The following is a 13763-nucleotide window of genomic DNA, read 5'->3' on the forward strand; positions in this document are numbered from 1 at the left end:
TAAATATTTAAATTTAAATCTGAAGGAGTTTAAAGGGTGTGATAGAAAAAAATTAGGAGTTTAGTTGGGCAAATATATTAAGGGCCCTTCAAATGGTGAGGTTTCTTATGTATGTAAGGAGTTGTTTGAGGCGCTGAGATGATATAGAATGTGAAGAGTTCTGATGTCTAGAGAGTTCTGATGTCTGGGAAGTTCTGATTGAGTATGTTCAAGCAAGATCATATATGATACACGAAAGAAAAATGACGGTGAGATATGAAACACATCCCGAAAATGGGCCCACAAACAATTAAAATCGGTAAGATAGGATAATGAGCTTCTAAAAACTGAGATGATATAGGATGTGGGGATATACCCTCTCATTTTGGACTCCCAAACAACTCCTAAGTTGTTTTTATATTAAATATAAAAAATTAGCTCTATTTGTAATATATATATATATATATTATTTGTTATGGGATTTTAGGTTATTTGAAGTTGGACCATCGACCATGAAAGGTACGAGGGTTTTTCTTTTTAATAATAAATTGTTTTGACTTATTTTTAACAAATATTCTATTTTTATACTTTAAATATATACTTTTTATAACTAATATGTTAAATAGGTGTTATGAAAATGTTCACTATTAGTATTCATTCGTCATGTGTCACTTATCCATTACCCTATATGTTGTCCATGTGTCTCAATATTACGTACATTATTGGTAAGAAATCCAAAAGGCTTGGAGAAAATGTCCATACTTTTCCATTTCTTATAATTTTCTTTATTTGATTTAATTATTTAGTTATTTTATTTTATTTTAAATATATTTTATTATTATATTATATTTTCTCCATACCCGGGTTCCGTCGTGCTCCTCAAATTCATAACATGTTATCGTTACGAGCTCATATCTTTTTCCTGGCTAAATGTAGGTCCTAAAAGTATGTTGGTTTTTCTCTCTTCGTTATAATTAATAAATTTAACGTTATTTTACATATTTAATATCTATTAAATTTATAATATAAATACAATATTTTATGNCTCTCTTCGTTATAATTAATAAATTTAACGTTATTTTACATATTTAATATCTATTAAATTTATAATATAAATACAATATTTTATGATAGTGTTATCATAAAAAATCTCACACAATTAGAATTTTTTCGCCCTTGATATTAATGACAGTAATTATTTCTCATGGGTATTTGATGCCGAAATCCACCTGGATGCTATGAATATTGGAAAGACTATTAAAGAAGGAAATGATGCAACCAGTCAGGACAAAACAAAAGCTATGATTTTTCTTCATCATCATCTCCACGAGGGATTGCGAATAGAATATCTTATAATAAAATATTCTTGTATCTTGTGAAAATTTTTGAAAGAGAGGTATGATAATAAAAAAAACAATTATTTTTTCTAAAGCTCGTTATGAGTGGATGCACTTGAGGTTACAAATTTTCAAATCAGTAAGTGATTACAACTCCGCATGATTTAAAATAAGTTCGAAACTGTTATTATGCAGAAAGAAAATTACTGATGCTGGTATGTTAGATAAGACATTTTCTACATTTCATGTCTCGAATATGCTCTTGCAGAGAAATGTTTTAAACAATATTCTGAACTAATTTCATGTCTTTTCGTGGCTGAACAAAATAACGAGTTATTGATGTAGAACCATGAATCTCGACCAATCGGGACGACACCACTCCTTGAAGTGAATACTGTGAATTTTAGTAATAATTGTGGTCGAGGTCATGACCGTGGCAGAGAAAGAAATAATAATTATTTTCTTTGTGGTCGTTCTAATCATTCAAATTTCAAAAGAACCACACAAAATAATAATCACAAATAAAAAAACTCCACAAGATAAAAGTTTAAAAAGTGTTGAAAATAAATACTTCGACGCGGAATGACTGGGCATTGGTCACGTACCTGTCGTACGTCAAAACACTTAGCTGATCTCTATCAAACAAAGGAAAAAGAGAAAAATGTGGAAGCAAATTTTGCATAATGGACTTCTTTAAATCTCTTTAGGAGAACATCAAGTGTTTCTTTTGACTTTGAAAATATCTAGACTTAATATTATTTTTATTCACCTCCATGTTTTTTCCCTCTTATTATAAATTAACTTTTGTATATTCCAAATGTTGTTTTCTTATTGTAATTATTTTCTTTTAATGAAGAAATTTGGATCATTTTCATATGTTGGGTGACTAAAAACTGAGTGAAAAAAATCCATGTCTGACAAACAGTGCAACTACACATACAATACTTACAAGTAAAAAATATTTTTCCAAATTGACAATGTTGGAAGCAAAAGTCAATACAATATCAGATTCTACAAATCTAATTGAAGGGTTTGGAAAAGAAAATATTATTTTGCCTAGAGGAATAAAATTTATAATTGACAATGCATTGTTCTCTAGCCAATCAAAAAATCCACTTAGTTTTGAAGATATACGTTGCAATGATTATCATATTGAGACTGATAGAAAGAATAATATGGAGTATTTTTATATCATATCTACTGTCTCATATGAAAAACGTATACTGGAAGAATTGTCTGCTTTATCTTCAGAATTATATTATACTCATATACGAGTAATTGAAACATAGGCAACAATAAACCTGAAATTCATGAATCCAGACATATTTACCATTTGACATGATAGATTAGGTCATCAGAGTCTATAATGATGAGAACAATTATTGAGAATTCAAATAGACATCCATTGAAGAGCCAAAAAATTATTCAATGTAATGAATTATCATGTGATACTTGCTCTCAAGAAAAATTAATGTTGTCTTGTACGTAAGTGTTTGCTCCAATACTACAACAATTGATTGATTTCTCACAACAATGCCTTTCAACATCTACTTTATTGTATATAAAGAAGATACCCAAGACTAACCCCTTTTTGAACATCATTACACACAATATTATCTTCATACATACTGATAACTGAAAACATTATCGTTTTCTATTAAACAATGAATTTTTATCAAACTAAAGGAAAAAATACGTTTGAGGAATAAAAAGGGGGAATCAAAACTATTACGAAATCAAAATATCCATTGCTGTTAGAGAGTGCTTCACAGAGGATGATAATTAAACATGACTAAAGAATTCAAAAAGAAGAAAAAGGACGCAATTTCAACGATCGAAAATACGAAAAAAGAGAAAAGAGAAGAGAGATTTGGGATTCTATTTAATTTAAATGAAAATTTAAACCACCAGCCATGAATGGTTCCCTATCGTAAAATTATAACCGGATTCAATTTTTTAGGCTCCATTTTATAATAATTTTATTTTTGGTTTTTAGTTTTTAAAAATTAAGCATATTTTCTCTCATCTCTTATCAAGATTTACATATTTCTTAAGTAGAGTGGTTGAGCTCTAGCCAAATTTAAAAAACATAAAATATTTTTTAAAAGCTAAGACTCTGTTTGATAACCGTTTTGTTTTTAGTTTTAGTTTTTGAAAATTAAGCCTAGAGACAATGCTTCTACCTCCAATCTTATTCCTTTATTATTTATTTTTCACTAATGGTTTATAAAACTAAGCCATATTTTGAGAAGGAAAAAAAAGTAGCTTTCAATTTTTTTTTTTTTAGAATTTGATTAATAATTCAACTATTATACTTAAAAAAAATGCAAATCATTGTAAGAAATATGGATGAAATTGGTTTAGTTTTTAAAAATAAAAATAACAAAAACTAAATGATTATCAAACGGAGTATAATTTTTTTAGTTTTCAAAATTTAACTTTTTTTAAACAATTGATAAATAATAAATGATAAAAAAAATTAAAGATGAAAATAATATTTTTGGTCTTGATTTTTATAAACAAAATTTCAAAAACCAAATCATCACCACGAGGCCTTAAAATTTCTCACGGATGCATGATTGGGCCTCAAATGAATGAGAAATGTATGCATACATGGTAAAATTTTTTTTAAAAAAATTGAAAAGTTCCTTTCTAAGGGGTTGAAATTGGAAAATTTTCTTGTTCCAGTCGTCACTCCTCTCCTCCTTCACGTCGCTCCTTCTCCGGCACCTTCCCCATCTCCGGCGACTTCGCTTTCTTCAACGGCGACAGACACACGCGAGCTCAAGTCGTTCTCTTGCTCCACCCGACGATTCGACATCCATGCGACAACAGCTTCGGCAGCAGCGGTGCGAGCTCTTCTCTCCGATCAGCGACGAACAGGCGGCTGATGCTCCACCTTCGGCGGCGTTACCCACACAAGAACGAGGCACCTTCCTTCAACGGCGGCATTCCGACGGTGTCTGCACTCACGAGAAGCAGCAACTTCGATTTCTGGCGAATTCCGGTGTTTGCCTTGCACGTTAGATTGTGAGGAGTTTGGATCCAGCCTTGTCCCTCTCTTCTGGCGAGTCTTGACGCTCCAGCGAACTCAAATTTGGACTCCCACGCAGTTTCAACAGTGTTCCAGCGGCGGTGTCCCTATTTCTACAAGATTCGACACTAGCCCATCCTCAATCGACTTTAGATTAGCAAAATCTACAGGTTAAAGCGTATTAGAACACGAACCAGCAACTGCTCGATGCTGTTTGGCGGCGTTCAGACGGTACTAGTTCGCTCTAAATACTTTTAAGTGTTGTAGTTTATAGCTTAGAGATTTTCTGTTTATAGCTTTGGATTGTTAACAGACTCATTCCAACACTTTTCAGCAACCACCAAAGTTGGTTCTCTGAGTTTTAGGTTGTAATGCCCTGTTAAGAGTAATTTAGATTGGTCTCTAGCTCTTGGAACTCTCTTTCTGTAGTTCCGACTTGATTCAGAGTTTTTGAATTACAACATAAGGTTGTCTTAGGTAAGAAAATATCCCCTGAACATTCTTTTAGTTTCAAATAAGTACTTAGAATTTTGAACTCAAGTTTAGCCTCTAAGAGTTGTCTTTTTTGTTTGGGAACCATGAGAATTGTTTTAGGAGTACAATACTATTTAGAATTTTCCATGTTGGGTCTGTTTGTTATGTGCTAGCACGTGCATGCTGTGTGTTTTATTTTATTTGTGTTATATTTATGATTTGAGTATTTGAGGTCTAGAATCTATGATCTGGAGGCAAAACACTCTATAATGATGTGGTGATGTCCTAATAACTAGCATTCTAAGGAGGTGTTATGCAATTTTATGATTATGAGCATGTTTATTTGTTTTGATGTCTGAATAACATTATGATTAATGTTGAAAGCATGTTGTTAATAGCGTGATTTAAAACCGTGTTATAGGAGGACTCGTACATTTTAGTGAGACTGTGAGAAAGTGGTAGGAAAATCTCGTGCAATTATAGAGGGAAGTTGGGTGAATGCCAGTGAGACTTGTGTTGAGTAATGAAGAAGGTCCAATATGCCATACATAGTTTGAAAACAATAACTGAAAGTGCTTCACAAGACCTCCTTGAATACAACCGCTTCCTTGCAGAGCTCAAGCATTCAAGTCGCTACTTCGACTCTTTGCAACTCTTCACTCAAATCCATTCATCTCATTGCTTCAATATCAAGCCTGACCACTACAATCTCTCCACTGTACTTGCTGTTTGTGCCAACTTCCGTGACATTGTTTTCGGGTCTCAGCTCCATGGTTATGCGATTCGATCTGGGTTCAAATTCTATCCTCATGTTGCAAATACCATTCTTTCACTTTATGCCAAAACAGAGGATTTAGCATCTTTGAAAAGGGGTTTCCAAGAGATTGAGAAACCAGATGTTTACTCTTGGACTACGCTGTTGTCAGCTTGTACGAAATTAGGTCATATTGAATATGCAGATGAGGTGTTTGATATGATGCCGAAGGATAATGTTGCGTGTTGGAATGCTATGATAACTGGGTTTGCAGAAAGTGGACATGATTGGGTTGCCGTGAACACCTTTTATGAAATGCACAAAATGGGTGTTAAGCCGGATAATTACTCTTTTGCTTGTATCTTGAGTTTGTGTACCAAGGAAATTGAAGATTTGGGAAGACAGGTGCATTCTTTGGTAATTAAAGCTGGATATCTTGGAAAAACTTCTGTGATTAACGCTTTGATCACTATGTATTTCAGTATTGAGAACCTCGAGGATGCCTATGAGGTTTTTGAGGGAACTGAAGCTAAGGTTCGCGATCAGATTACTTATAATGTAATGATAGATGGCTTGGCCTGTGTAAGAAGGAAAGAAGAGGCGTTGATTATGTTCATAGATATGAAAAGGGCATGTCTAAGTCCTACTGAGCTCACCTTTGTGAGCATTATGAGCTCATGTTCATTTATACGGGTCGCCCAACAAGTGCACTCCCAAGCCATTAAGCTAGGGTTTGAATCTTTTACTTTAGTAGGAAATTCAACCATAACTATGTACTCTTCTTGTGGGGAGTTTCAAGCAGCAAATGCAGTTTTCCAGTTGCTAAGAGAGAAAGATCTTGTCTCATGGAATGCCATAATCTCGAGCTATATCCAAGGGAATTTTGGAAAATCAGCTGTTCTTGCTTTTCTACAAATGCAAAGGACTGGAATTGGGCCGGATGAGTTCACGTTTGGAAGCTTATTAGGAGTTTCAGAGTTCATTGAGATAGTGGAAATGGTTCATGCTTTTGTACATAAAAATGGGTTGATCCTCGTAATCGAAATTTTAAATGCATTAGTTTCTGCATATGCGAAGTGTAGGAAGATAAAACAGTCTCATCAAGTATTTAGTGAAATCAATTCAAAAAATTTAATTTCTTGGAACTCTGTCATCAATGGATTTCTGTTAAATGGGCTTCCATTGCAGGCATTGGAGCATTTTTCTAAGCTTATAATGTCAAAGCTCAAGCCAAGCACATTTACACTCAGCATTGTCCTGAGCATTTGTGCAAACATTTCAACCTTGGACATTGGAAAACAAATTCATGGTTACATTCTCAGGTCGGGGAACTTCTCAGAAACTTCTATATGCAATGGTCTTATTACAATGTATTCAAAATGTGGGATGCTAGATTGGTCTTTGAAAATTTTTAATGTCATGATCGAAAGGGATATTGTATCATGGAATTCTGTAATATCTGCTTATGCACAACATGGGAAGGGGAAGGAAGCTGTTGATTGTTTCAAGGCCATGCAAGACATCCCCTCGATTATGCCTGATCAAGCCACATTCACTACTATTCTTTCAGCTTGCAGCCATGCAGGATTAGTTGACGAAGCCTGTCAGATTTTGGATACAATGTTGATAGATTATCATGTTGTTCCTAGTGTGGATCAATTATCTTGCATTGTCGACCTTATAGGTCGTTTGGGGTATATTGATCAGGCTGAAAGTGTAATCGAAAGTGCAGAATATGGGGAGCATACACACGTTTGGTGGGCATTGTTTAGTGCCTGTGCAGCTCATGAAAACTTAAGGTTGGGAAGAATTGTTGCGGGAATCCTTCTAGAGAAAGAACGTGAGAATCCATCTGTGTATGTGGTTCTGTCAAATATATATGCCAGTGCTGGGTGTTGGGAAGAAGCAGCCAATGTAAGGGATTTGATTAAGAAAACTGGTGCTATGAAACAACCAGGCTGCAGTTGGATCAGGTAAACTGTATCATGCTTTACTAAAAGTCTTTTAAAAAGTTTTGATCCTTCATTGGGGTGGATTAGACATATTGTTTGTCTGGTGAATTATGGATTCAATTATGATAGAAGATCCAATTTTCATGCCCATTTATTTCACTGCAATTAATTACAACAAAAATAGCTTTTTAATAAAAAAAAAACATGAGAAAACATGGTTCAATGGGTCCCCAAAAAAAAAGTGCTCAATCGAAATGTTAACGTTCAAATTTTCATGTTTTTTGGGTGAATCCTCTGTCTCGAGTTGTTCAGCTAAGAGTTGAGGGGAAGACCATGATCGAATTATCTACAAATAGGGAAGTGCTCATTTGGCTTGGAGTTCATGGACAACATGCCTGATAATCGAGTGGAATTAATTCGTTGTGGACATTCTGCAATCAACAATGGGCAGTTGGAAACCCTAAACTACTCTTTTTTAAAATACGAGGATCATCACGCACAAGGTACATTACACAATCCCTATTTTTTCTTAACTCTACATGAACTCAACATTTCTTATTCCATTGCTAGGCTTAGCCTAGTAGGAATAGACGGACATGGCTCAAGGAGAACTGTGCAACAAGATGAGTCGAGCCCATTATCACTCATTCTAGTCCCGTTTTGTACCATGCAGAGAATCCTGAGCTTGATCCTACAACCGCCACACTACCCTTGAAATTTAATGTTGGGGCTTCAATTCTACATTTGGTGGGATGAAATGTTGGTTTATAGATGACTTGCTGTGAAATTATGAAGATAAGCACATAAGCAAGTTGAGGCAGGCATTTGACGTTGTTTACTTCAAGAGCAGGAAAGTGAAAAGTCAAAAGAATCCACGAGAAGAGAGCCTTAGACTTGGTACTCTTGGTCTATCATCTAGAAAACTAGGTGAGAAAATTCTTTATTTGATCTCCTCCTGTTTACTTATTGCTTTATACTTAACAGAAGTTTCATTATGTTTTAATAGGGGGACATATGGGTTTTGATAAAGATTCAAACAAAGAACTTATTAATTTTTTTTAAAATCATGCCAAAAATTTTGGGAACTGTCTTCTTGACCTCTTGCTTCTAAAGGTTGCCTCCCTCAAGTGGATGTTGGTTTAGCCTAGTATGATGATCCCATCTCCAACAATGTAAAATTCATTCTCTATTGTTCTTTTTTTTTTGGCTAAATTATAAAAAATATCCCCGAACTATGTATTTTGTGTCAAAAATACCTATGAACTGTCAAAGGTTTCAATGATATCCTTAATCTTTCAAAAAAAGTTTATACCCTTGACGTTAGTTTTGGATGGATACCATTAGTAATTTGTTTAAAAAATATCCTTGAACTTTCAAAAGTTTCGATAATACCCTTAAACTTTTAAAAAGTTCAGAGGTATTAGGCCAACTCATGATGGTTGAACATTATTTTACTTCTAGAATCTAAACTTAAAATTCAATAGAAGTAAGTAATGATGATATTAAAAACGATGTATGACTACTGAAAGAAAAGTTGATTTCTAGCTAGACATTTGATGATCTAGTTTCTTTAATATTGTTAGTTCATGTATATCAAATAATGGTTATATTGAACTTCTGGTAGGGGGAAGTGAATTACTTAATATGGGACCACTGGGAATGCTTTTGTTTTTCCTATGCAATCAAGTTTTTTTGATCTATTGTAATATCTGAAATTTCGTTTTGTATTGGATATGATGAGGGTGCTATGGTTGTGTCAATCTAGTTGAGATATCCAGGTGCATCTCCAGATCCTTAGTGATTTATTCGGTTCATGTCTCTTTGAAATTTGAGCTTTACTCTTCATTATATCAATGAAATTTTTTATTTCTGTTTATAAAAAAAATATGGAAACCATTGTGCGGGAAGGAAGGTTGTTGGCATCGTTTGATAGGTTGGGGAGGTATATAAGTAATTCAATATAAACATTAAAAAAGATACCTTACATATTGATATCAGTCCACGTCAACTTTGGTAGAATTGAAGAAGTGGTGCAAAGGAAGCTCGAGGAAAGGATGGAAGTGTCTAATTGGTAGATAGGAGGATTCAAGGAGAGTGTTAAGAAGTTATGAGTGATCGAATAAACGTTAGCAGTTTTGTCGAAGAGCATGGATCGATTGAGTGTGTGAGCTGAGCAGCAACAAAGGTCCACAAATGATACTCGGAAGATGTTGCTGTTTATAGGTATGGAGATTGTTTCATTGTGGAATAGTTCCACAGGTTCCACATTGATAGAAGAGTCAATTGAAAATCCGAAGTTAGTGGGAGGGTTCAGGGATTCGTCATCATTGCTGTCGAAGCTGGTTTGGATGGAGAATGTCATGAAGGAAGACTAGGTGGGATATGATCGAAACAAGTTCAAGAAAGTTGAGATGCATGTGTTTAATGGAACTGACCGTGATTTGTGGTTATTTAGAGCTAATAGCCATTATTGTCGAGTCCAAAAATTTGACAATAGAACTCGTGATGGCCTCAAATCCAATCATGGAAGAATTAACCCACTAGGGCCAAGTATGTATAAAGTATCTGAAGACAAATCTAGTCTATAAGGATAGAAGGCTGAACGTAACACACTCTACTAATGACCTAGAGAAGGGTTTGAGGAAAAGGTGACTTGGGATGGAAGTGGAGTCAAAGGAGGAGGTTCAACCCCACATACACATGGCCCAATTGGGCCTTGGGAGAGCTTATCTTAGGATTAGAGGCCGAGGCCGAGGCCGAGGTGACAATCTAGGGGAAGCTCTATAGGTACTGATTCCATATCATCCAAACCGAAGTTTACTGAACAGAACATTATGACTCAAATGGAGGTAAGTCCAAATGGAGTCCTCATTTGCCATACCTAAGCCTGTTGCATTTCTATTCTATGATCTCTAACTTAAGCAACACACCTGTGCACAGTTTTCTTCTTTTACAGGTTACCTCATACCAGGAAGGGACAATATAATTTTTCTACAAACTCACTGCATGTGGCATTAACGGAGCAACGCGCCAGAAATGGTAGGGGATCCACTGTCTTCTTGCTGACAAAAAGGTCAACAAGGCCACCTATCCTCGTATTTTGCTTGAATTCTTAGAGGTGAAGATGACAAACCACCTTTGTCGAGCAGAAGTTGTCTTGCATATCCTCGTAATGTCTCTTGGGACATTCTTGTTTGTGTGATAAATGCACTACATAATTAGTATAATTTTTTTTTTTTGAATTTTCATAAATAATGTCTTGGGAGATTATGTTCCTCGATTTGATATGATTTGAGCTTTGTTCCTATCGGATGGGATTTAATACTTAACAGCAACTTGAAATCTAGATATACATTCTTAAAAAAATAAAATAAAATAAAATAAAATATCGAAAAATAGCTTTTTACCCTAGGGATATTGTAGTAATTTTATGTACCCTAGGGCTTCCCATTGTCTATTTATTTGGTCCGTTTGCATGTATTTTGTGTATCAAATCAATAATAAAAAATTAGTCTCTATCGTGGTTTTTTCTCCCTGGTCTAGGGTTTTTCACGTAAACTTTGAGTTCTTTTCCTTCTCCCTTTCTCAACATCAGAGCATGGCGATGAAACTCTAGTCGTCATCGATGAGAATAGATCAGAGTCTCCATCAGCAACCTCCATTGGAACTGGTGGAGCCGTAAATGCCGACATTACTGCATCCATACGAGAAGTCGTTGAACAGTATCTCCAAGCCGCACTGCCCAAAATTCTTCAATTAGTGTCGGATCTCAACCCTAGCCGACCCAGCTCTAGCCGCTCGGCTACGGTCGGACCAATCTAGCAAGTCGCGACGTTCTAGAGGCAACCAACGTCGGTTCTGGTGTAGCAGTCGTCGGCGGACCCAGTGCAACAATTGACCCAATCTGTGGCGCCTCAGTCGGTCGAGCCGTCCTGTGTGCAAACGGCACAACTCCTGAGTTCGACCGATCCGCGTGCGTTGGTCTCCTTCCTAAGTGCGCAGACGGCCGATTCTGCATAGCAAAACCCTCGCTCCATGATGAGTTTTTCAACCCAGCAGTCGACCGATTAGACCTTCAACCCAGCAGTCGGCTTTAGTTCCTTAAATTTGGGTCGAGGGTCCACGGGCGATCGAGGTATTCCAGCCACTACAATGGCTCATGGACTAAATGATCTCCAATGACGTTTTGCCCATCTCCAACAGCAGATTGCAGATTTTGGAACAGTTCTTGGGACGAATTCTCAACCAGTCCAACCAGAATTCTCTGACAACATACCAATATATTCTGAGAACCCGGTAAATTCTTTCCCTATTTTACCCACTACAAATATTCTGTCTGGATCTATGGGAAATTTTGCAGGATTCATTATTGGAGAAAAGCTGAATGGCCAGAACTATTTTTCCTGGTCTCAATCCATCAGAATGATCTTGGAAGAACGTCATAAATTTGGGTATTTGACTGGAGAGATACCTAAGCCTGTACCAGGAGATCCTCAGGAATGTATTTGGAAAGGGGAAGACTCGCTGTTGAGATATGTTTTGATTAATAGTATGGAATCTCGAATTGGTAGACCATTACTCTATGCTGCAACTGTCAAAGATATTTGGGATGCTGTGCAACAACTTTATTCAAAGAGGCAGAATGCGTCCCAACTCTATACGTTGCGAAAACAGGCCCACAAATGCAAGCAGGGAACTATGGACATAACGTCCTATTTCAATAAAATGTCTCTTTTGTGGCAAGAGATGGATTTGTGTAGGGAAATTGTCCGGAAGTGTGTGCATGACGGAGCTCAGTATGCAAAAATTAAAGAAGCTGATCATGTCTATGACTTCCTTGTTGGGTTAAATTCAAAGTTTAATGTCGTTCGGAGTCCGATTATGGGGCAACGTCCTATACCCTCTCTCATGGAAATTTGCTCAGAAATACGTCTAGAGGAAGACAGATCAAGTGCAATGAATAATCCAGTAATTANCTCATGGAAATTTGCTCAGAAATACGTCTAGAGGAAGACAGATCAAGTGCAATGAATAATCCAGTAATTACCTCTGCTGATGCTGCTGCCTTTGCCACCAAGTCCTCTAGCTCTGACGACGATAAGAAGTCCGCCCCTGTTTGTGAGCACTGTAAAAAGTCGTGGCATACAAAAGACCAGTGTTGAAAGCTACATGGACGACCTTCGAACAGTAAACGTCGCAGTCACATGACAAATCAAACCCTGGGCATGCCTTTGTGAGTGACTCTGCGAATGAGAATTCTCAACACCAATCCCTAGCAGACAGTAAGACCAACCTGAGTACAATTGGGGTCTGTGCCATCGCACAATTAGGTATGATTCAGTCTTTTGGCCTAATTAGTATTAATGGTAAAAAAACCTTGGATTGTTGACTCAGGGGCTACAGATCATCTTACTGGCTCATCTGATCAATTTCTTTCATACTGTCCAAGTGCTGGTAATGAACGGATTAGAATCGCAGATAGGTCATTTGCACCTGTTGCAGGGAAAGGACATTTGTTTCCGTTTGAGGGTTTGGTATTGTGGGATGTATTGCATGTTCCTAAGATATCATATAATTTATTATCTATCAGTAAAATTACAAGAGATCTAAGTTGTCAGACAGTTTTTTCACCTGACTCTGTTTTATTTCAGGATCTAAGCTCGGAGGCGACGATTGGCACTGCCCGACATGATAGGGGGCTTTACTTCTTGACTAATGATGCTTCCTCTAGGAATGATTATAGGACTAGTCTTATTTCTTTAAATTGTTCTACTCCTGAGAATGACTTTTTGTTATGACATTAACGCTTAGGACATCCAAACTTTGAATACATGAAATATTTGTTTCCGCATTTATTTTGCAATATTAATATATCTTCTTTAAACTGTGATGTTTGTATTTGTGCCAAATAGAGTCGTGTCTTCTTTCACTCCCAGTCCTACAAATCATCCAGACCCTTCACCTTAGTTCATAGTGATGTCTGGGGTCCCTCACCAACACTGGTTTGTCACCTTTATAGACGATCACATTCGGCTTACTTGGGTCTTTCTTCTCACTAATAAGTCTGAGGTGTCGTCTGTATTCCAACAATTCTATGCTACCGTGGAAACCCAATTTAATGCAAAGATTGGTATTTTGAGAAGTGACAATGGGCGGGAATTCTTTAACGCCTCTTTCCAGGACTTCCTCACCTCTAAAGGGATTATCCACCAAAGTTCGTGTGTGTATACTGC

General features: G+C 36.3%; 2 protein-coding genes across 8 annotated transcripts; both read left to right on the top strand.

Annotated features, from left to right (window-relative positions):
* Positions 1 to 3906: 3906 nt before the first annotated feature.
* Positions 3907 to 13377, top strand: LOC120086667 (pentatricopeptide repeat-containing protein At3g49740). 7 transcript variants are annotated; one of them, XM_039043414.1, is made up of 6 exons: positions 3908 to 4581; positions 5246 to 7551; positions 7843 to 8033; positions 8204 to 8457; positions 9529 to 10379; positions 10471 to 10835. In XM_039043414.1, exons 2-3 carry the CDS (start codon positions 5348 to 5350, stop codon positions 7844 to 7846), a joined length of 2208 nt encoding a protein of 735 aa, XP_038899342.1. In that variant the 5' UTR covers positions 3908 to 4581; positions 5246 to 5347; the 3' UTR covers positions 7847 to 8033; positions 8204 to 8457; positions 9529 to 10379; positions 10471 to 10835. The 7 variants fall into 7 exon arrangements, with proteins under 7 accessions (XP_038899340.1, XP_038899342.1, XP_038899341.1 ...); XM_039043413.1 differs by having other exon boundaries at positions 9548 to 10379; XM_039043417.1 differs by lacking the exons at positions 9529 to 10379; positions 10471 to 10835 and adding an exon at positions 13182 to 13377.
* LOC120086450 lies at positions 11875 to 12537 on the top strand. Its single transcript, XM_039043113.1, has one exon. It carries the CDS (start codon positions 11875 to 11877, stop codon positions 12535 to 12537), a length of 663 nt encoding a protein of 220 aa, XP_038899041.1.
* Positions 13378 to 13763: the final 386 nt, after the last annotated feature.

This window comes from Benincasa hispida, chromosome 9, assembly GCF_009727055.1.
Source record: "Benincasa hispida cultivar B227 chromosome 9, ASM972705v1, whole genome shotgun sequence".
In the NCBI taxonomy this organism is placed as follows: domain Eukaryota; kingdom Viridiplantae; phylum Streptophyta; class Magnoliopsida; order Cucurbitales; family Cucurbitaceae; genus Benincasa; species Benincasa hispida.